At 38.0% G+C, this 22,928-nt stretch overlaps 3 protein-coding genes across 3 annotated transcripts in view; 2 read left to right on the plus strand and 1 right to left on the minus strand.

Moving 5' to 3' along the window:
• The window catches only part of LOC308641752 (olfactory receptor 2AG2-like), a gene marked incomplete at both ends in the record, with an annotated part of 47,688 nt that extends 34,903 nt beyond the window's left edge, over positions 1–12,785 (minus strand). The window contains one exon of the mRNA XM_081280362.1: positions 12,665–12,785. Within this exon, the coding sequence (XP_081136488.1) occupies positions 12,665–12,785 (121 nt within the window). The remainder of the gene's footprint in view (positions 1–12,664) is intronic.
• On the plus strand, positions 5,326–6,249 carry LOC308636906 (olfactory receptor 2D3-like; the record flags this gene model as incomplete). Its single annotated transcript, XM_081272775.1, has 1 exon — positions 5,326–6,249. One exon carries the CDS (start codon positions 5,326–5,328, stop codon positions 6,247–6,249), a length of 924 nt encoding a protein of 307 aa, XP_081128901.1.
• Positions 12,786–21,404: 8,619 nt separating the features above from the next.
• LOC308636871 (olfactory receptor 2AG1-like) lies at positions 21,405–22,355 on the plus strand (the record flags this gene model as incomplete). The annotated part of the gene is made up of 1 exon (XM_081272695.1): positions 21,405–22,355. The coding sequence occupies one exon, from the start codon at positions 21,405–21,407 to the stop codon at positions 22,353–22,355; it is 951 nt and encodes a 316-aa protein (XP_081128821.1).
• Positions 22,356–22,928: the final 573 nt, after the last annotated feature.

Genomic DNA, 22,928 nt, shown 5'->3' on the forward strand with positions numbered 1-22,928 from the left:
CTTGGATGTGATGGCTATCTGAAAGACTTTGTTACTGTCAGAATCACTACCTTGTTCTATCACCTCTGCCACAGTGTAAGTGCTTCGTCCTAGTTTCAGATGGAAGATAATGATTTGTGCAATTTATTATTTCCTTTATCAAATCTTGGTAGATGTCCAGGTGACCATGATTCAATTGTGCTGCTGGTCATTTCTGGGGACATTCCAGTGGCCCAATGGCTACTGTGTCCTTTATACTTCTTTCCCTTTTTGTTGTATAATTATTTTGATTTGAGTATATGAGTGAAAATAGGTCTAAGTTTCTATGTGTGGTGATTTGTGCATGGGATAGATGTTTTGTGAATTGCTCAACAGATAATTATTTTCAAATTTAACTGCATCAAATGATGAGGGTAAAATCTCTAGCAATCTCTACTTTGGAGGATTCATAAAATATAGGGGGGAAAGTACCTTGATGTTAAATATATATAGTATCATATAAAGATGTATTAGTATAAGAATAAAACCCAGAGAAGCAAGAAGATGTTTAAAAAAATTAACTTCACTTAATGGAGGCGGTGAAAGTTGGGGCAAAAATGTGACAGCAGAGATAATCACTGGAGGATGACCAGGAATTTACCTAGTAGATAAAGCAAGAAGTGAACTTCCACAGAGGGGACAGTATGAGCAAAGGCACAGGCTCATGTGCCTTTGAGCATGGCAGAACATTGCTTAAGAGTAAGGAAGTAGGGAGAGATTGGTTTGCAGACATCTGCAGCCAGTCAGAGATGCTCTAGACCCAGAATATTTGTTCAGATTTAAGCCTATACACAATTGAGAGTCATCAAATTGGGGAATGGAAAAATGATAAAATTAGCATTCTCAAAAGATTGTTTTATTATATTTAAATAGGTTGAATGGAACAATATAAGAGGCAGAGAGATAACAGAGATAAACAGAAGCTACTGGGTTGGAAAATAATTCCAGGAAGAGAGAAAAGGAGAGAGATTTGAAATCTGAGTTGAATCTCATAACTGGTTAAATTCTTTAGTAGGTGGAAAAATAAAGGAAGAAAAAATGACTTCTACTTACATCTATTTCATCTATATCTCACCAGGAGAATTTTTGAATAATACAAATTGTAGAGAAAATATCATAGCCTCAAGTTTGATTATTTTCAATTTGATGCTAAATGTTAAATGTGAAAATGCACATAATACTCATCCACCCATGTACAATAAAGAATACATGTTTATTAATATTCTAACTAAAACTTATGTGCCAAATACTAACTTAAGGCTTATATAAATTATCAATTTTTGCAAAAAATTGAAAAATTTAGATACTAATATTCTCATTTTATAAAAATAGAAACCAAGACATAATTTAAATGACTAATTGAAGGTAACTATATATTCATCCATATAACTCAGATTCTTTTCCAGTGTTTCCATATATTAGGAGGATTTTGTCTTTCTAGTGATCTTAAGCTCTTTCAACTAGTTTCTTTTATGCACTCAGTTTTTTGTTTGTTTGTTTGCTTGTTTGTTTTGGTACTGAGGATTGAACCCAGGGGCATTTAACCACTGAGCCACAAGCCCACCTCTTTTTATTTTAATTTTGAGGCAGGTTCTCTCTAAGTTACTTATGGCCTTTCTAAGTTGTTGAGGCTCTCCTTGAACTTGTGTTCTCTGATTAAATTCTCTAACCTCTTGTCTAACATCATGTATGTATTTTATTTCACAGTATTTTAAAGGCTGTGTCTCATAACACTCAAATTGAGATGGCCTGCTTTCATTTGTTTCCTGTTCTCCCTCTCCCTCTCTATCTACCTCTCCCTCTCTGTTGTTCTTGTTCCTATTTTATGGTGTGCCTTGTAATTTCATTTTGTTGAATGTAGGGCATTGTGCATGCAATACTATAAAACCTGTTTGAGGCTCTAAATAGAGGATTTATTTAGGTTTGGGCAGGGACTTAAGAAAAGATCATATGTCTTATGAAAAAATAGAGATTGTCTTGATTTAACATGAATAATTTCTATATTTTCATTTCATTCTTTATTCCACAGATATCCCAAACAAAGCCTAGAGTATTTGTCAATATCACGTATATTGGTAAGCCTTAAAGTCCAATTTTTATCTCCTACTATTTTAAGACTGCTGGAAATTTTCCTCAACTTTTCCAAGTGTCATGCCCCACTTTCTGTTGTTAAGCTTATCAGATTCTCAGTTGCTTCTTTAGAATCCACAACCTTCCTCTGGGGACAGGGAATGCTGCTGCCAGTCTCACTACACTGTGCTGCTTCTTTCTCCATGGTCTTTGTACTTTGAGGCTTTACAGGCTTCATAGCTGTTTTCAGTGGAAAGGTTGGTTGAAAACCATAGATCCCACAATTATTAGAAATGGGAATCTGCTTATGTGTATTGGTATGTCTGTTCTGATGTTATCATGTGACTCTTACCCTAATGTTCAACAATATTTACATTCCTTGGCAAAATCCTACTTAGTCATCAGATATTTGTCAATATGTATATTATATATATATATATATATATATATATATATATATATATATATTTGCTAGTGTATCATCTATAATATTTGCATTGTTAATCAAATGTGAAACTTGTATCATTGTGTGTGCTTTGTGTTAGGTTTTCACATTAGAGTCTGGTATATATTATAAACTAAAATGAACTAACTTGGAATAACATAGCTAAATACGATACGGGTCCATTATCTTTTGAATAGACTTTTTTTTTTGCTTAAATTTTTTGGATATGTCTTTTGGGGACTCATTTTTTTTCAGAGAATTGGTTCTTATACAACAATGGACTTTATCTAGTGCTGTAGATGCCATTGCAAGAAACTTTATTTTTATGTCTAGATGTGAGAAAGAAAGCATGTAGCCCTCGTACCTACGGAGATGACGTTGACAATGATGAAGACTACCTGGGAGGATATAAAGGAACATGTTGAATATTTGGATGGAACATAACATTAAGCCAGTCCTACTTTGGATTTTAGGTAATTCAGATCTATAAATTCACACTTTAAAACTGAACACTTTGAGTAGCCTTTTCTTTTTCCTACAAATGACACATTCTAATAACAACAAAATTGTGTTCTAAGTGGAGTACTGAAAGTCATAGTTACCAAAATATTAAATAAAATAGGTTAATAAGGGAAGCAAGGCACTTACTCTTTCTCACTGCCAAGTCTAAAAAGTCCTTCTTAGGTTAAATGGTAGCATTAACTCTTTAAATTTAGGTTAGTGGTCATCCATCAGATAGTATTTGAGACATTCTGTTGTGTAATATTTGAGGCAACAGATTTAAGTGAGATTTCCAAAGAATAACACAGAGGAAAAGAAGGATGGGCAGAAGGCATATTTAGAGGGTGCTATAGAATTTTCCCTGATTGGTGCAGATATTTACACTAATACTGCCTAATTTCTTTTCCATCTGCATTCAAACCATTGAAAGATAGCAGGTGTTTTTCTTTTCAGTGTATACCATTAACTTCTGCCTTACCCTGACTCAAATCCTAATTTGAAGGTAAATTCTATTTATGACTCTTTCTATGCATTCAGACAAAGCCCAATACCAGAGTGCATCTTTAGAAATAGCATCTATATTCTTTTTTTTAGTGCAAAAATATCATGTCTAAAATCAGGGACCAGCCTGTTGGGACTAAATACTGATTTAATAATTTGCAACTCTGTGGCTTTGAAAGTTCTTTTAAATCATCAGGAGGCCTCAGAATCTTTATCTATAAAGTGAGGTGGTCAGTAGGGTTCAAATCTTGAAATTCTTATTTTAAGGGTTCCTGAGATACCTCCGTGCTAAGTAAAGTGAGTTTTTTAGTTGTTGTTATAATGATGACAGTGAGTATTATTACTAGTGTTAACAGTTCTATGTTCTGCTGCCTAGGACACAAAGTGCTAGACATGAGGGTCAGCTCCTGTGTCTCCCATATCTTCTGCATTGTGAATGAAATCCATAAATCTCAGTGTTAAAAATAAATTTACAGGGCTGGGGATGTGGCTCAAGTGGTAGCGCGCTCGCCTGGCATGCGTGCGGCCCGGGTTCGATCCTCAGCACCACATACAAACAAAGATGTTGTGCCCGCCGAAAAACTAAAAAATAAAGATTAAAAAAATTCTCTCTCTCTCTCTCTCTCTCTCTCTCTCTCTCTCTCTCTCTCTCTCTCTGTCTCTCTGTCTCTCACTCTCTCTTAAAAAAAAAATTTACAAAAAATAGGTAGACACCAAAATACCAGATTTAAACTCACTTTTTGGCTCTGTGCTGGCTCTTCTAGCAGACCTGGCATGGACCTGATAACCTCCTTAAATCAGTCTAGCTGTCCTACCTGGATTTTGACTACTATTTAAGAGTGGTTTTATTCTAAATAACTATGGAGAAGAGCAAAAACTAATATATGCAACTTATCTGTTTGATCTCCAAACCATATTTTGACTTCCTACTATACTGTGAACAAATTTTTCCATTGATAATCTGTGATTTATGAGCTAATAGATATTTTGAAAACTAAAAGTAAAAACATTTTATTATTTAAATCAGTTCACTGAATTTTCTTACATCTAATTTTAGTGTTTTGAAAGAAGTTTTCAAAAAATAAAAATGAAATTTAATCAAAATAATTCTCTTAATATCTACATAGTAATTTATTAATACCTAAGTATATACACATCTGGATAAGTGAAGATGCCAGTGTGTGATACTCATACTTGCAAGTTTATCAAGCAAAGGAAAATGTGTTCGAAATCTATATGCATTGCAAGAAACAGAAATATGAACCTTAAGGCTAACTGACCCCTTGTAGGAGGCAGATGAAATCTGATAGTCAAAAATTGTACTTGTTAGCATTATACATATTTATAAAGCAACGAAACATAACATTCAGAATGCCTCTGTTCTCTCTCTCTCTCTCTCTCTCTCTCTCTCTCTCTCTCTTTTTACAATACTTATAAAGCATTTTATTGTTTCTCACAGGTTAGGGGAAATATTGTTTATCAGTAACAGAAAAATCCTTACTTAACAAAACAAGTGAAAAGCACCAAAGAATCTGTTAACAACTCCGATGAATTCCAGTGTTATTAAGTTACAGTTTTTAAACTATACTATAAAGTAGTACTCGAAGCTTTCATAAATACCAAATCCACTAACTCCTGAAAAAATATGGAATGCTTCACGAATTTGTGTGTCATCCTTGTGCAGGGGCCATGCTAATCTTCTCTGTATCGTTCCAATTTTAGTATATGTGTAGCCGAAGCGAGCACCCTCTGTTCTCTTTCTGATGACAGGTACATAAGAATAAGAATCAATGGGAGAAGGAAACCAAACTTCTGTGTTTGAATTTGTCTTGTTGGGACTGTCACAGGATCCACAGATCCAAATCTTGTTGTTCTGTGTTTTCCTGGTCATCTATCTTCTTTCCATATTTGGAAACCTGCTGATAATACTCCTCATCCAAGTTGACTCTCAGCTTCACACACCCATGTACTTTTTTCTCAAAAACTTATCTTTTGCTGACCTCTGTTTCTCTACAAGCATCGTACCCCAGATGTTGGTTCACTTCCTTGTGAAAAAGAAAACCATTTCCTTTACTGGATGCTCAATACAGATAGTGGTCTTCCTCCTTGCAGGGTGTACAGAGTGTGCACTGCTGGCAGTGATGTCCTATGACCGGTATGTGGCTGTCTGCAAGCCCCTGAACTATCCCACCATTATGACCCAGAGGGCTTGTGTCCAGCTGGCCACAGTGTCCTGGATAAGTGGGGCAGTTGTATGCTCAGTGGACAGTGCGTTTACACTGTATCTCCCCTACCAGGGACGGAATGTCATTAATCACTACTTCTGTGAACCACCTGCTCTCCTAAAGCTGGCATCTGGGGACACCTACAATGCTGAGATAGCTCTCTTTTCAATGGGGGTGATTATCCTCCTAGCTCCTGTCTCCCTCATCCTCATCTCCTACTGGCATATCATCTCCACTGTGATCCGGATGCAGTCTGGGGAGGGGAGGCTCAAGGTCTTCTCCACCTGTGGCTCCCACCTCACCGTTGTGGTTCTCTACTACGGCTCTGGAATATTTGCCTACATGAGACCGAATTCCAAGATGATGAATGAAAAGGATAAGGTCATCTCTGTGTTCTATTCAGTCATGACTTCCATGTTGAACCCCATCATTTACAGCCTTAGGAACAAGGACGTTAAGGGGGCTCTCAGGAAGCTGGCTGGAAGATAGTATGCCTCAGAGGCAGTGAGTTTTGAAATCTGCAAAAAATATTTGAACATTTTGATTGACAACATGGTTCTGACATCCTCATCCTTTCCTTCCCTTGCCTCATTTCTCAGCTTATTTGTGTCTATATTTATTAAATGACTTCTCTATGCAAGCACTGTGCCTACATCCACGAGATGAGTAAAACTCAGTGCTTTCCTCAAAAGATGTGGCAATCCACTAACAAGAGATCATAAACATAGAGATAACCATTTTAAAATTTCAATGAGAGGGACTATTTTTAGATAAGGTTAAAAAAAACACTGTGTAGACCCAAAGTGAAGGCAATAGCTTATTTGAAGATCAGAAATACTTTATGTAGATGTCTCTACTGAAATGATAATTGATTTATTAGTAGGATACACAATTTCAACAAGTATCAATGGTCAGAAAAGATACCTAAGAGACACTATATCATGAACAAAAACAAAGATGGCCAGAGAGGGCACATTAAAATCAGGAATATGTCAAGAAATAAAGCTTAGTAATGATATTGTCACAGGATTAGCTAGCTTTATATTATTCTGTAGAGGGGTTTATGCACATGATGAACCAGTTTGCCCTATAGGAAGTCTTGCCCTATAGAAATGACCTGGTTATGCCTTTGCTTAGGAGCTTCATTCTGAAAGACAGTAACAGAGTGGAATATTATGCTTGGCAGTTTGTGTGATCACAGTACCAAAGTTAGTCAAAGGATTTATGGTCTAGATATTATCTCAGAGGTTATGAGTCTATGATATTTAATATCTAAAATAATTTTTATCTTGTCTTTCTTTTAATTTCAATTATGAAGGGAATCTTATTGTTCAAAATATACAATCATATTCTGCTTTAATCAGTAATTCTCTCAACCAACACATATTTACTGAGCTTCCTGTACTGAAATGCCTAGGAAGTTGGTAGTATTTCATTATTGTTTGTATTTAATTACTACTTGTGCATTCTGATAATTTGTAACTTTGTGGAAACATTTAAATTGAAAGATATTTTAATAGCTATCTGACAGTATGATAGGCACTAGAAAATTGTGATGTCAATTAAGCATGAATAGCTCAGTCTTAAAGAGTAGAATTTTCTGGCCAGGCACAGTGATGCAGACCTGTCATACCAGCGGCTTGGGAGGCTGAGACAGGAGGATCACAAGTTCAAAGCCAGCCTCAGCAATGGCAAGGCACTAAGCAACTCAGTGAGACCCTATCTCTAAACAAAATAACAAATAGGGCTGGGGATGTGGCTCAGTGGTCGAATGCCACTGAGTTCAATCCCTGATAATACCAAAAAAAAAAAAAAAAGCATGAACAGATATATTAGGAAAAGTGTCAGAACACACCAAAAATGGATTAATTCTTCTAATTTGTCATTGTGAGGGGCTGATAGTGACACCAGTAAGAAGAATCAGGTCAAATAATAGACTAGGTAGATAGGACTGGGAGAGAAAAGCATACCTCAGACAGGTGGAGAAAATGTGTTGGGTAAATGAGGCACGGAAGAAAAAAAATTCTTTAGCATAGCACAAGAAGCTTTCTTGAGCAAAGACCAATAAACAAAAATTACAACACTGTGAGGAAAGGTATGTATCACTTAACTTGATTTAACCATTGCATAATGTGCACATATTTTAAAACATCATAGTATACATGATGAATGTCTATGATTTTTATTTGTTAATTTAAATAAATAAAACACAAGCATGTTACTTTTTTCAATATCGTATAATTTGATTAAGCAGTTCTGATCCTAGGAATCCACTTTACAAATGTGCATGAAAAGATTGTGGAGGAAGAGCAAGACCCTGGTATGATTCTCCAGGGGTTTTTTCTCCACAGAAACATCAATTTGCACAGCTGTTCACGCACCAAACTACTTTCACTACAGCACAGTACCTCATTTTAACATAATAATAAGAAAAGATACAGAAAAGAGATCTCCCTTCAACTACAACAACACTATGTAGAGAGATGTGTCCTGCTTGGGAGATAGAAAGGGAATTAAGACAGGGTTCACCTCATGCTGATTGCAGAGGTCTCAGGCCTTGGGTGTTCTGTAGCAGCAGGCAGGCATGGACCTTGATCTTGCTTTGATGCTGGACTGAATTTGGCAATCTATGAGCTCCAGGTATGACCCAGCATTGTGGAATTAGTTGCCATGGGACTGTCCATTTCATATCTCCCCCAACCTTTGGAAGAATAATATAGACAGAATTTTCACTTGGGGAAGAAAGGGATGTGGGTACCAGTTACTGCCTAGGAGTCTGAGATTAGTCTCTCCATGATAAGGCTCAGAGTCAGGCTGAATCCCATAGCCTGTAAACACAGGCCAGTCACTACAGAAGAAGTTTCTGAGTCATACGAGCACACTGCAAGAAAACAGAATTACAGGCCAATATGATAAACATAGATGCCAAAATTCTCAAAAAATAATAGCAAATCAAATTGAGCAAACCATGAAAAAGGTCGTTCACCATTATTAAGCAGCATTTATCTCAAAAATGCAATGATGGTTCTACACATACAAATTAGTAAGTGTGATAAGCAAAATTTAAAGAATGAAAGACAAAAACTAGCTGATGGTCTCAATAGAAATGTAAGAATCATTGAAAAATATTCAATATATCTTCCTGATAAATAGTCTAGTGAATTAGGTCTAGAAAGAACATACCTTAACATAATAAAGGCTAAATGAGATAAGCATTTAATTAACATCATTATCCATGAGGAAAGTTCAAAGAAATTATTTTACAATGAGAAACAAGATGGGGATGCCTTGTTTTGAGATTTCTATTCAACCTAATACTGGAAGTCATAGCCACAGTACCATGCAAAAGAAAGAAATGAAATGCACCCAAATCAGAAAGGAATAAGTAAACTTGTCTCTGCAGATAACATGAACTTATATACAGACTAGATAAAAGTATTTGCCAACCATATATCTAAAAAGAGCTAATATCCAAAATATCCTAAGAACTCAGTAACAAGTAAACAACCCAAGTAAAACATGCTCAAAGAACCTGAGGAGACATTTATACAAAGATGATATTCAAATGGCTAACAGGTCTATAAAAAAAATGTTTAACATCAGTAATCACCAAGAAAATACAAATAACTCAATGAGGTATCACCTCCCACCTTTTAGCATGGGTATTTCAAAAATATGAAAAATAACAAGTGCTGGCAAGAATATAGGGAAAGGAAATTTTGCACATTGCTGATGGAAATGTAAATTAGTACAGCCACTGTAGAAAGCAGCATGGAAGCTCCTCAGAAAATTGAAAATAGAATTCCCATATGATCTGGCAATTTCTTGATGGACACATATCCAGAGGATATGAAATCAGTATTGCAAAGAGAAATCCCACACTCCCAGATTGATTACAGCATTATTTACAGTAGCCCAGATATGAAAACAACATAAATGTTCATCAATGGATGATTAAATCAAGAAAATCTGGTGTAAATAAACAATGACAACCTTAGGAAAGAATGAAATTTTGTCCTTTACCACCACCTGGATGAACTTGGAAGACATTAAGTAAGATAAAAAACAACACTGTGTGAACTCACTTTCAAGTGAAATTTAACATAGTCAAACACAAAAGGAGAAGGCAAAATGGTGGTTACCAGGGAGATGCTGATCACAGAATACAAACTTCAAGTTAGACACAAGGGGAAATTCATGAAATCTGTTGCACATCATGGTGATTATAGTAGCGACAACAGTAATATATGTGTAGTTGAAAATTGCTGAGGAAGTATATTTTAACTGTTCTTATCACAATAGTGCAAATATATGAGGTAAAACACATATTAGCTTGATTTAGCAATTTCACAATGTATTCAAATATCAAGACACTATATTGGACACCAAAAATAGATAAAACTTTTGCTGATTAAAAATAAAAATAAATAAAATGTGCAAGTGTTCACTTTTTAAAAAATACAATAAAGTAAGATTAAATTTTTTGGAGACTGTTTATTCATCCATAATAGCCAACACAGTTTAAGCACGATTTAACCAGGCTAAGGTCTAAATGCCTGGCACTTATTACCTTATTCCATTTACCCGATAACATCAAGACAGCAGGCCTGTATTTATCACCACTTTTAAGTTGAGTACATGGAGATACAAAGGGTTTAATTCAGTTTCCTATTGTGCACTGAGGATAAAAAGGGAGCCAGGGATTCAAACTGAGGTGCTCTGTTCCCCTTCCTCTCTGTCATTACTCTAAAATAAACCCTCATACAAAGGAAGAAAATTCACTAAGCTTTAAATGACAAAAGGAATTGTCAGTTACATATAAATTCAGTCAAATACAGTATGCATAATAAAAACACAACAGAACAATTATACAGGTGATTTTTGCTTCTGCTAAATTTCTGAATTTTTTCATTATAAAGAACTCAGATCAATCAGTTTTAAGTGTTATATTATGGCTTATCTAAATAGATTAAATAATTTAAAATTATTTTTAGAAAGAAAACAGAAACTTCCAAGCTCTCACAAACACTGTTCCCAACCATAACAATCTTTACATAGGTGAGGTATTTTAGAGTTTCTGCATGCAACAAATTCAAGTTCCTACATTTTCTTATAAATCTTGCCATGACAGTAAATATGATAAAAGAAAGCATGTTTAGGTTAGCTAGAGAGTGAGTTATATATATTTATGCCTCCTGTCCAGTGGACAGAGACATCACATACATTCACCTCAAGGATTTCATCTCCTTGTGGCTATTTCAATGCTCCAAAACACATATGTGTATCTGCATTTAACAAAATTCAAAGAAAATATATACCATAGACTTATCTCACTGTTATTGTACACTTTTCTGTTTAAACTTGGGCGCTTTCAATTCTATTTCTTTAATTTTAATCTTAGGCACTATAAAAATACCCCCAACATCAAAAAGACTCTGACAATTTTCAAATTGAAATGCCAGGATCCTTTTTTCTTAGCCCCAATCACTACACCAACTCAGGTTTATGCCTTTATTTATGAAGTCAGCATGACTGACTCCTCAGGGCTGGAATGCAAATGCAGTCACATCTCTATTACTCTTCCCTACCAGTTGCTAACATCTTAATAAACAGCAAGTCTAATATATCTTCTGTGGACTTTTGTATTTACCAAAGATTTAAGAAGCCAGTTCAAAGGAACAGTCCTTCATTGCTAACAGGCCATTGGAGTTTGCTCAGTCCCAAAGCAATCCCAAGTCCCTACTGCTACACAATGTTGAAATAGACAGTTAGTCTCCTACCATGTTTACTTGGTATGTGTCAGGATGATGCCTCACCAGAGTGAGTCAAAGACATCCATTCAAAGCTTTTTCTTGTCCTAGTCCCTTTTTTATGTGGGCTTCACAGGTCGCTGATACGTGCCAAGTGAGTTTACATTAAAGTCTGTTTACATTAGAGCTACATAGAAGAAAATAAAGTGGAATTTTCAAAAGTATAAGTATCATCTCAGTCAGAGGATAATATTAAAGAATGAAGGAACATAGCAATTTCACTTTGAAAAGGAATAATAAGAGGCAAGTCAAGAGACCTCCTTAATGGGTGGGCTGTACTGGCAACACATATTTTCCCAGAACCCTCCTCAAGGCCCCCATGACCTCCTTATTCCTCAGGCTATAGATGAGAGGGTTCAGGGCGGGAGTGACAATTGTGTAGAAAACAGAGATGATGTTGTCTTGTTTGGGACTGTGGAAGGAACTGGGCAGGACATACATGAATGTGGCAGCCCCATAGAACATCCCAACCACAGTCAGATGGGAAGAGCAGGTGACAAGGGCTTTCTTCTTTCCCTCATTGGAGGGCATGTGGAGCACAGTGAACAGAATTAGGGTGTAGGAGGCAACAATAGCAGAGAGGGGCAGCAAGAGGAAAGTCACACCTGTCACATAAACCAGGAGCAAATATCTGGAGGTATCTGCACAGGCCAACTTCAGCAAAGGTGGGATCTCACAGAGCAAATGTCTGATTTCCAAGGACATGCAGAAAGGGAAATGCATTGTATACATGGTGTGTCCTAAAGCAGTCAAGCATGCCAGGATCCAGGATGTGGCCACTGTGAGCCAGCAGACCCTTGGCCTCATGAAGATCATGTAGTTCAGAGGATGACAAATGGCCACATACCTGTCATAAGCCATGAAGGCCAGGAGGAGGTCCTCTGCACTACCCAGCATCAGAGCTAGGAACATCTGAAGGGCACAGCCTCCAAAGGAGATGCTGTTTTCTCTTCGAAGATAATCCAGGAGGGTTTTGGGAGAGACAACCGATGTGAACAGGAGGTCCACGAGAGAGAGCTGCCCGAGCAAGAAGTACATGGGCACCTGGAGCCGGACATCTGTTGTGATGACCAGAAGCAGCAGTCCATTGCTTGCGAGGGCCAACATGTACAGGAAAGTGATCATGGCACAGAGCAGATCAGGAGCCCCGCTGTCATTCAGAATCCCCACCAAGATGAAGCTGCTTCCCCAGGTGGAGGAGTTCCAGAGCTCCATTCTGTTTAGTTCTTTCAGTTGCCTAAAACAAGATAGATATTCAGAGGCATTAACCTACCTTTTTGGTCCATCCCAGGACAGTATGCAGTGGTCAATAAAAATCCCATGAAATGTCCTTTCCTTCTCTCAGCTAAATTTCCCCTCTGGATTCTGAATTTCTAAAAACTTCTATTGAATTTTGATTTGCCCATCCATGTAACTGTAAAATAGGCATGTCAGATAATGCTAATTATTAAGAATTATCTTTACATAAGATATGGGAAAGAATAAGCCCAAAGATCTTTCTACATAGATGAAAACATCTCTCTCTTCATAACAAACCAAGACACTGGGTAGTGTTTAAAAGCTGTCTGTTTTTCTACTTAAAGTTGACTTTGAGACACAATTCTACTTTTAAAATTTTATTCATAAAACCTGTTTACCATCTTCTTGCCTTAACCTGACGTCTGCCTTTATGTTCTGCCCTCATTGTTTTTGACACCTTCCTCACTAGCAGGATTTCAGGGATCTTGGGTCACATGATTCTTATACTCTTAAGCCATGCTCACCTCCTTGGGGGGGATACAGTGACTCTGCTTCAGAGAGAAACAGTTCTGGGCTTAATTGAATGGTCAGCCTGATGTAGGTTTTTGACGCAAATTAGTAGGAACAGTGGAAAAAGAACACTTGCCTATTCGAAGGAAGTGATGAGCTATTTACTCAGAAGGAGACAAGAAAAATAAAATTATGGGATCCACAGAGACATAGAAGTTGTTGGTATTTATGGTATATGATAAAAGGAGTGAGTTACAAAAGAGGAAGCCTTATAGAAAATGACCAAAACTGTTCTTTTACCTGGGAGTCAAAGCAACATTCTGACCATAAAAAATACCTTCCTCTGCTTCACAAATCTTAGGAGCATATGGAAGGATGCTGGCCTTGCTGAGTCCTGAATCCATATGATACTACCAATGGAAGGGACTGAGGAGGAATGTTTTGAATGGGGCTGATGGTATCCACTCAGCATGCACTTTATGAATGCAGATCTTTCACAGTTAGGTGCAGTATATAGAAGATACTCTGGAAGAGAAGAGAAAATTTTAACAAAAAGTTCATCATCTCTCCCTTATAATATCTCTACCAGCTCCTATCTTTCTTTACTTCACCACTCTCAGTATCTCAGAGTTGGGATCATAAAAACTTGATATCAGGAGACCCATATGATCCAGTCCCTTTCATTTACACAAGTGGATATTTGCTAAGGAACTCTGATGTATCCATACCACACTTGATTCTAGGGTGGTAGCATAGATGTGAAAACTAATCACAAAAACACCTACCTCACCCAATGGCAATGACCAATATGTGAAGGGAAATATGACATACTTCACAACAAATAAGGGAGGTTTCACAAAAGGATTCCCCAATAAAATGGGTACAAGCTACAGGTTGAGAATGAATAGAAACTGGCAAGGTCAAAAACAGGACATAACGAAAAGAGAGCAGATAGTGCTGTAAAAGTCAGGACACTGACATACAGTACAGTGATCTTCTTCCTGCAATTTTGCCATAAGGATCTCTAAGCAAGAAGACCTTCAGAGAAACACACTCCTTAAAGTGAAGCCTCACCCTCCATTGGGGTGTATGATATTCCTGCTGCTTCATGAAACCAAAACTACATGACTACCTGGAAAACATTGATTGGAATACTGCCTATGAACAGCAACCAAAAAAAAAAAAAAGATATTTAAGGACAATTATGGGCACGGTTGCTAGTAAATATGAGACTTGAAATGCTCTTAATTTTCTTGGATAAAATGATGAAAGGATAGAGAAATAAAGGGAAAGAAATAATTGGGCACATTTCTCCAGATCTCTGGGCCAATACAGGGAGAGATTTCAAAGAGGAGGAAAAAAAGCAGGGTTTTGTTAAGGAGGTGTCGCCAGGCCTCCAGATTCCTACCTACATGCCACCTCTCTCTGTTTCAGGACTCTTGCTTTCTCTCCTTTTCCATTCACTGGTTTCTCATTTTTATAGATCTCTAAGGAGAAAGGCCAGGGAGCACCAAATGGACCAACAAAGGAAGGACTCCTCTCTGGAAAATTGCTGGAAATGTATGGGTACCTCAAACCAAGAGCAGTCAGTCAGCAGAGGTTGAGATGAATAGAGGACCATTGTAGATGGTCAGTCCATTCAGATAATGCTAAATCTTAGAAGCTTATTTTTATGAGTTTTTTTCTCTGTCATTGATCAGTATATTTAAACATTTTTACTGACTTTAGTTGGATTTCTGTGGCATGTTCAAGAGAAACTTCAGCTGATATTAGGTATTCCTCTTTGAAGGTGCTTTCCTTTGGGGGACCTCATCAGACTACTAGAGTCCAGGAAAATCAGGTGCACCAAGGGGAAGTACTGAGAATATTATTGGGAAGCCAGCATCAGGAATTCTAGAGGCTCTGTACTGGCCAGTGACACTAAATGATTGCAAAAGTTCCCACATATTCAAAGTGCCTACAGTCACCTTGTACAGAAAGGAGTGAATGAGCTGTAAAGCCTAAGGCACTAGAGAATCTGAGCTGCAGAGTATGTACCATCTTGATTCTGTTTCTCAAGACTTAGAGGGTCTGCTGCCTAGAAACAGAGGGAGAGTCCTTACCTCAGTTGGGGAAAAATACCACTGCTAGACCTCAGCAAGTATCCTGGGATTCACTTGTGGGTTCCAGAAGGTCCAGATACTGAAGAAAGAGGAGGTGGTTCTTCTGGCAGGGTGGGATATAGGTATGTGTATGAACGTGACTGGGACCAGGGGTCAAAAGCTCTTCTGGTCACTGTCATTGACTCTCTTTCCTGGATAAAGAGACAGATGCAGACGGGCAGCTGAGAACCTTGGGCAGGATCCTGGGGAAGTGAGGAACTGAATCCCTTAGGAAGGCTCCCATCCACTCTCCTTGAGAAAGTGCTTCACAGTCATGGAGTGATTTGGGCTGAATTCTTGAGTCCCTGTCCTCATATCTTCATATGTTCCTCTCTTGTTGGGATTCATGAAAATGTTAAGCACCAGAGGAGCTGGGGGAGTGGGGAGATATGGGAGGAGCTACTCAAAAGAGACCCACTATTGGCTAGCCCCACTCTTCCTTGGGCAATTGTGAGCTCTGGCCTGTCCTGGGGGACATATTAGAGTCTCTTCCTCTCAAGTGACATGTCCTCCCCTGAAAATGCCACTCCAGGAAACTGGATTTTAATGAATCCTCTTGGGCATGTCTCTTGGCCCAACATTTCACTGATTATGAGCTCTTAAGCCGAGGACTTGTTCTTCCCCATGAGGTCTTGCTGAGGCTGTGCCTGACTGAGTAGATGGTGTCCAGAACTGGTCCAAGAAGCAAGTAACCCTTATTCTTTCTTCTGTCCAAATCATAGAGTATATCTCCTGCCTTCTGGAAGGGCTACCACTCTCCATCTCCCTCTATGAAGCTCTTGTCTGGGCTATTACCAGCTGGAGGGAGTTAACAATACTAACATCAGATCTTCCTTTACTGACCTTAGTTAGCATCCTACAGTGATTTATTGGATCTTCATATGCTTTTCTATTTCTTTCTCATTTCTACCCTCTCTCATGCATGTGCACACGAGCATGTGCCTATGTGTTCTCTGCCCAGTGGGCTCAGCTGCTCAGAGGGATGAGAACACAGCACTGGGTTCCTCCATCATGGTTTTGGTTCAGGCATTTCTCATCTCTCACCCAAACCTTTGCTTCATCCTCCTCAGTTTTCATTCCTTAATCACTCATTTCACTAGTAATATTGGGAAAGACTGCTAGAGTTTTCACTCCTTTTACTTTCAATTTCAAGAAAGTTAAAATCAAATATTTATTTTTTCAGCATGAAAAGAATAAACCCTAGAAAACTATTGCACAACAAAAGAAATATAGCATGTATTTATTTTCACCAGTATAAAAGTAACACACTCACAAGGAGACATATTAGTTAGCATCTCATCCCAATGATGAAATAACTAAAAAAAAAATAAGTTACAAAGAGAAAAGTTTTATTTTGGAGTTCCAGTCCAGGTCTGGGCTGATTCTTGCTTTGGGGCTCTGTTGGGTGTGCTGAATAGCAATAGAGGGGTGTGTGCAGCAGGGAAAAACTGCTCATGTTATGGCCAGGAAGTAAAGAATAGTGAGAAAGATGCCAAAATCCCCCTCAAGAGCACACTAACAGTGACCTAAGGTACACCCAGTAGGGCCTACATCTTAAGGGTAGGACTGAGGGACCAAACACTTAACACATGGAATTAGGGGAACATTTTATATCAAAACTATTGCAGGAAGTTTTTCACAGGTAAAATAGAGCAAGACTTTTCATTATAGAACAAAAATGGAAACAACACTTCCGCCCACCAACAGAGGAATAGGTCACTATTAACACTAAGAGGTAGCATACAGAAATCAAAGCAAGGGAACCAGAAGGCCTAAATCCCTGTCTTTTTTAAACACATTTTTTTTTACTTTTATTTAAGTATATTTTTAATTAAATTATTTATTTATTCCAATTTGTTACACATGATGGCAGAATGCAATTCATTTCATATTATACATATAAAGCACAATATTTTAAGTCACTGATTGTACACAAAGTATTTTCACACCATTCGTGTCTTCATATATGTACTTAGAGTAATGATGTCCAACTCATTTCACCATCATTCCTACCCACTTGGTCCTTCCTTCCCCTCCTTCCCCTTTGTCCTATCTAAAGTTCCTCCATTCCTCCCATGCTTCCCCGCCACTCATCGCCATTGTGAGTCTACATCCTCATATCAAAGAAAACATTTGGCCTTTGGTTTTTTGGGATTGGCTTGCTTTAGATAGCATTATATTCCCCAACTCCATCCATTTACCTGAAAATGTGATGATTTTATTCGCTTTTACTGTTGAGTACTGTTCCATTGTGTATATATACCAAAGTTTCCCTACCCATTCATCTACTGAAGGGCATCTGAATTGGTTCCACAATTCAGCTATTGTGAATTGTGCTGCTATAAACATTGATGTGGCTGTGTTTCTGTAGTATGCTGTTTTAATGTCCTTTGGGTATAGAACAAGGAGTGGGATAGCTGGGTCAAATGGTGGTTCCATTCCCAGTTTTCCAAGGATTCTCCATACTGCTTTCCAGATTGGTTACACCAATTTGCAGTCCTGACAGTGATGTATGAGTGTAACTTTTTCCCCAAATCCTTACCAACACTTATTGTTGTTTATATTCTTGATAGCTGCCATTCTGACTGGAGTGAGATGAAATCTTAGAGTAGTTTTGATTTGCATTTCTCTACTTGCTAGAAATGTTGAACATTTTTTCATATATTTATTGATTAATTGTATATCCTCTTCTGAGAAGTGTCTGTTCAGGTCTTTGGCCCATTTATTGATTAGGTTATTTGTGTTTTTTTGGTGTTAATGTTTTTGAGTGCTTTATATATCTTAGAAATTAGTGCTCTATTTGATGTGCTTATTATACCTTTTTAAAATTTTTTAATTATTTTTGTCTCTAGTCTCTTTCTATCTTCTTGCTGCACTGTTAGGTTCATGAATTTGTATGTGTGTGCATGGTTGTGTGTAATTTTTCTCTTTGTAATCAATTTTTCTTCACCCATGTATTTAGCCTAGTTTTTCCCCCCCTAGTTTTGACTTTGAGGGTTGGGGTTAGAAATTTCAGGGATTGTTTTAATTTGAAATTTTATTCATTTAATTGTTCTTACCTTTGTTTTTGTTACTCTTTTTACTTCTTATTCACTTTTTAACCTCCTCTAACAACCCAAATTACCTTTTTCCCTCTTCCTCAATTTATTACTTTTAGTTATTTTTTAATCATCTTTATAGCCATCAACTATTCTCTCCCGCTTCCCCTCTGTTCACTTTTTAAATATTTCAAGTTTCTCTTGCAATTCCCTATTTTCTCTTCACTTAAGGAACTATAATTTTACTGCCCATTAGAACTATTTAGTTTATATACTCTCATCCCTCACCATTTTTTTTTTTTGGTGACCAATATGATGGATGATATAGTTGGTACTTGCTGTTCAATGGTGCCAATATATAGGTTGAAAAATATCCTTTTTCACAAATGGGAAACCTGGATATTCATTTATAGAAGAATAAAACTAGATCTCTGTCTCTCATCCTGCACAAAACAAATCAAAGTAGAACAAAGTACTAGAAATTTGACACAAATTTTGCAACTGCTAAAAGATAACAAAAGCTGAATACTCCAACATATTGGCACAGACACCAACTTCCTTAACAAGACTTCTAAAACTCAAGAAATAAAGTCAAGAATGAATAAGTGGGAATGGCATCAAATTAAAAAGCTTCTTCTCAGCAAAGGAAACAAAAGCATTAGGAGAGAGACTACAGAATGGGAGAAAATCTGTTAGCTACTCCTCCAATAGGGGTTTAATATCCAGGTTGAAATAGAGCAAATCATACTCCATGTATGCATGACTATGTCGAAATCAAATCCACTATTATGTATAATTGTCATGAACTAAACAAAAAAATTTAAAAAAAGATCAATCTTACTGTATTTAAATTGTACCTTATTTAAAAATAAAAAATAATAATGATAATTTAAAATGAATGAATTTATGGCTGTTAATATTATGCCTCTTTAGCCTTTATTGAACAAACATGGGGAAAAAATCCCACTCCCATGTTATTGTTCTTGTGGAAAAAATTTTCATTTTATCTTTTGAAAAGTCACAAATGTATTTATCATTGTTCAAGAATTCCTAACTCAATACTAGATCATTTTTTGAGCTCACCATTGCTTCCTGCATTGCATATATTCCTTTGATGTTACTATGCCAACTGACAAAATTATTTTGGGGGGATCCTAGAAAGAAAATTATTTTTGTTGTTGTTTTTAATTCATCCTCATTCATTGATGATGGTTCCATTTCATATGGAATTCTACCTGTAAAGTTATATTTCCTCAGCATTTTAAATTGTATTTCTCTCTTATCCTATTAACACCATTCATAGTTTACTGTCATCTAAGTATGTTTGATTAATGGGTAGTCTTTTATCTTTGAGAGCATTTAAAAGACTTTAAGAAATATTGACCTCTACAACTTCAGTACTCTATGGACTTCTCTTTATTTTATGTTCAATATTGGAAAATTGAGCACTCTCTTCTCACATCATTGGTGACAGACAAGTAACTGTAACACCAAGACATGTGGACACAGGTAAGATCCATGGGGTTGGAGAGGTCAATGAAGAGAAGATTTCATGTCTACACTCTCCACACAGAGCAGTCATATGGGAAGGGAAGCAGTCCAGGTGAAGAGGGACATAAGGAAGGGAACCAGCATCCCACAGAGGCAGGAAAATGCCTTACTCTCTGAGGCAAAGCTCTGGCCACACAAGGAGTCTTTGCTTCCTGGTTTAATCAGGAAGAAATTTAGAAGTGGATCCTCAGTGTCTCCCTTAGGGTTGAGTAGAAACTTAGGGCCTCAGAGCTCATTTAATGAGGGAAGAATGCAGAATACCAGTTCAAGAAATATACCCAAGAGGATTCATTAACAGCCTATTTCCAGGATCAGCATTTTCAGGGGAGGTCATTTCAGCTGACAGGTTAAGTCCCCTCTGAAGATAGATGTAAGACAGAGTAAAGGGAGGAAAATAAAATCAGCCTCTTCTAGAACATGGCCCTGGCTCACTGCTGGCCCAAGGGACAGTGAAATTGGCATGGCAAGGTCTCCTTTGGGCAGCTCTTCCATTATCTGCTCCTCCACAGCCCCACAGCTTCCATCTTCACTCCCAGATGCCAAGAGGAAGAAAGGAGGGTCTGACTATCTGGACCCAAGAACTCAGTTTGACCATTACCACCAGGTAGAGGGCCTCCCTTCTCAGAAACCTGTATGACAGGAGGAGTTTCTACTAATTCTTTTCAAGTGTGAAAGCAGGAAAGCCACAGGAAACTACTCAAAGACTGTGTTAGCTGCCACTGTATCCACTGTCATTTTCAAAGATCTGCAGATGAGAAGAAGGGACAGAAGCATCCTGACACCTGATCTGGAATAGATATCAAAGATACTTAAACAACACAGCAAAACTTCAACCAACAAACACTGCTGAAGAAAGTCACATCCTACCTCCCCATTTCTACTGGCATCTTATCACCCTTTAAACAATCCCAGAGGCGTTTGGGAGGTTTGGCAGGGAGGTTTCTCACAGCTGGAGGTAAAGACTTTTTCTCACTTTCAGAGATATATGTGTATATAGTTTCTAAATTCATTGAGTCAAAAAAAGAGAGTTGAAAGCAAACCCTAAGAATGTAAACTACTCAGTCTGCCAGATTCCCTCATGCTTTGTGCTTCATTGCCCATCTCAATCTCTGCATTTTTGATTTCCTGAACATGAATAGAGAACTAGTTAGGATTGATATAGCAGCAGAGGGCAGAGAATTAGTGGGCCTAATTACAATATTCAACCCTCATCTTCCAGGGGAGGGCTTCAGCTGTTGTATTTCTAGTTCTCCCAGTATTCTAAGGGGCTTGAGACACTACAAGTCTAGGGTTCATCTTGGCAAAACCTCACTGAGAATACATCTGGTTCTAAGTAACTAAAGCAATCACGCATAATGGAGCTCTGGAACTCCTCCACCTGGGGAAGCAGCTTCATCTTGGTAGGGATTCTGAATGACAGCGGGGCTCCTGAATTGCTCTGTGCCATGATCACTTTCCTGTACATTTTGGCCCTCGCAAGCAATGGACTGCTGCTTCTGGTCATCACAATGGACGTCCGGCTCCATGTGCCCATGTACCTCCTGCTCAGGCAGCTCTCTCTCATGGACCTCCTGTTCACATCGGTTGTCACTCCCAAAACCCTCCTGGATTATCTTCGCAGAGAAAACAGCATCTCCTTTGGAGGCTGTGCCCTTCAGATGTTCCTAGCACTGACCCTGGGTGGTGCAGAGGACCTCCTCCTGGCCTTCATGGCTTATGACAGGTATGTGGCCATTTGTCATCCTCTGAACTATATGATCTTCATGAAGCCAAGGGTCTGCTGGCTCATGGTGGCCACATCCTGGATCCTGGCCTCCCTAAGTGCCCTAGGATATACTGTGTATACCATGCACTATCCCTACTGCAAAGCCCAGATCAAGCATCTGCTCTGTGAAATTCCACCCTTGCTGAAGTTGACCTGTACAGATACCTCCAGATATGAGCTTATGGTTTATGTGATGGGCGTAACCTTCCTAATCCCCGCTCTTGCTGCCATCTTGGCTTCCTACACACTAATTCTGTTCACTGTGCTCCACATGCCCTCCAATGAGGGAAAGAAGAAAGCCCTCGTCACCTGCTCTTCCCATCTGACTGTGGTTGGGATGTTCTATGGGGCTGCCACATTCATGTATGTCCTGCCCAGTTCCTTCCACAGTCCCAAACAAGACAACATCATCTCTGTTTTCTACACAATTGTCACTCCCGCCCTGAATCCTCTCATCTATAGCCTGAGGAATAAGGAGGTCATGGGGGCCTTGAGGAGGGTCCTTGGAAAACACCTGTTGCCAACACACTCAGCCTTTTAGGTTGGTCTGGTGGCTGGTTTCTAAAATTCATTCCTCCTCAAAGTCATAGGGTTTCCATTAAGAATCACATGTTTGTGGAAAAGCCAATATAGTGAAGAATATATCTTATGACAGAGAAGTTGACGTATGTACATACAGTACTTTCAAATTCTCCCTAAATCTCCCCATGAGGTATTTTCAGCCATACCCTTTAAAATTGCTAATGACTTTCTTTAAAATTTACTCTTTCCCCAAGTAGCTACTTAATTAAGAGATTCTGTAATGGGCTGGGACTGTAACTCAGTGGTAAAGCACTTGCCTTGCATGTGTGAAGCACTGGGTTCGATCCTCAGCACCACATAAAAATAAATAAAAACATGTGTGTCCATGAAGAAAAAAAAAAAAAAAATATATATATATATATATATATATATATATATATTTTAAGAGATTCTGTAGGGAATGAATTTGGACATGACCCCTGAGCTATTTAGCCCATATTGGATCAACTTAGAGTCAGAGAAAATGGTTTCTAGTGTGTGCTCTAAACAAGGTTCAGATAAGAATGGGGTAGGAGTCTTGAGGTTTGCACAA

Source organism: Spermophilus citellus (assembly GCF_964194105.1).
Source record: "Spermophilus citellus genome assembly, chromosome: 2".
Classification (NCBI taxonomy): domain Eukaryota; kingdom Metazoa; phylum Chordata; class Mammalia; order Rodentia; family Sciuridae; genus Spermophilus; species Spermophilus citellus.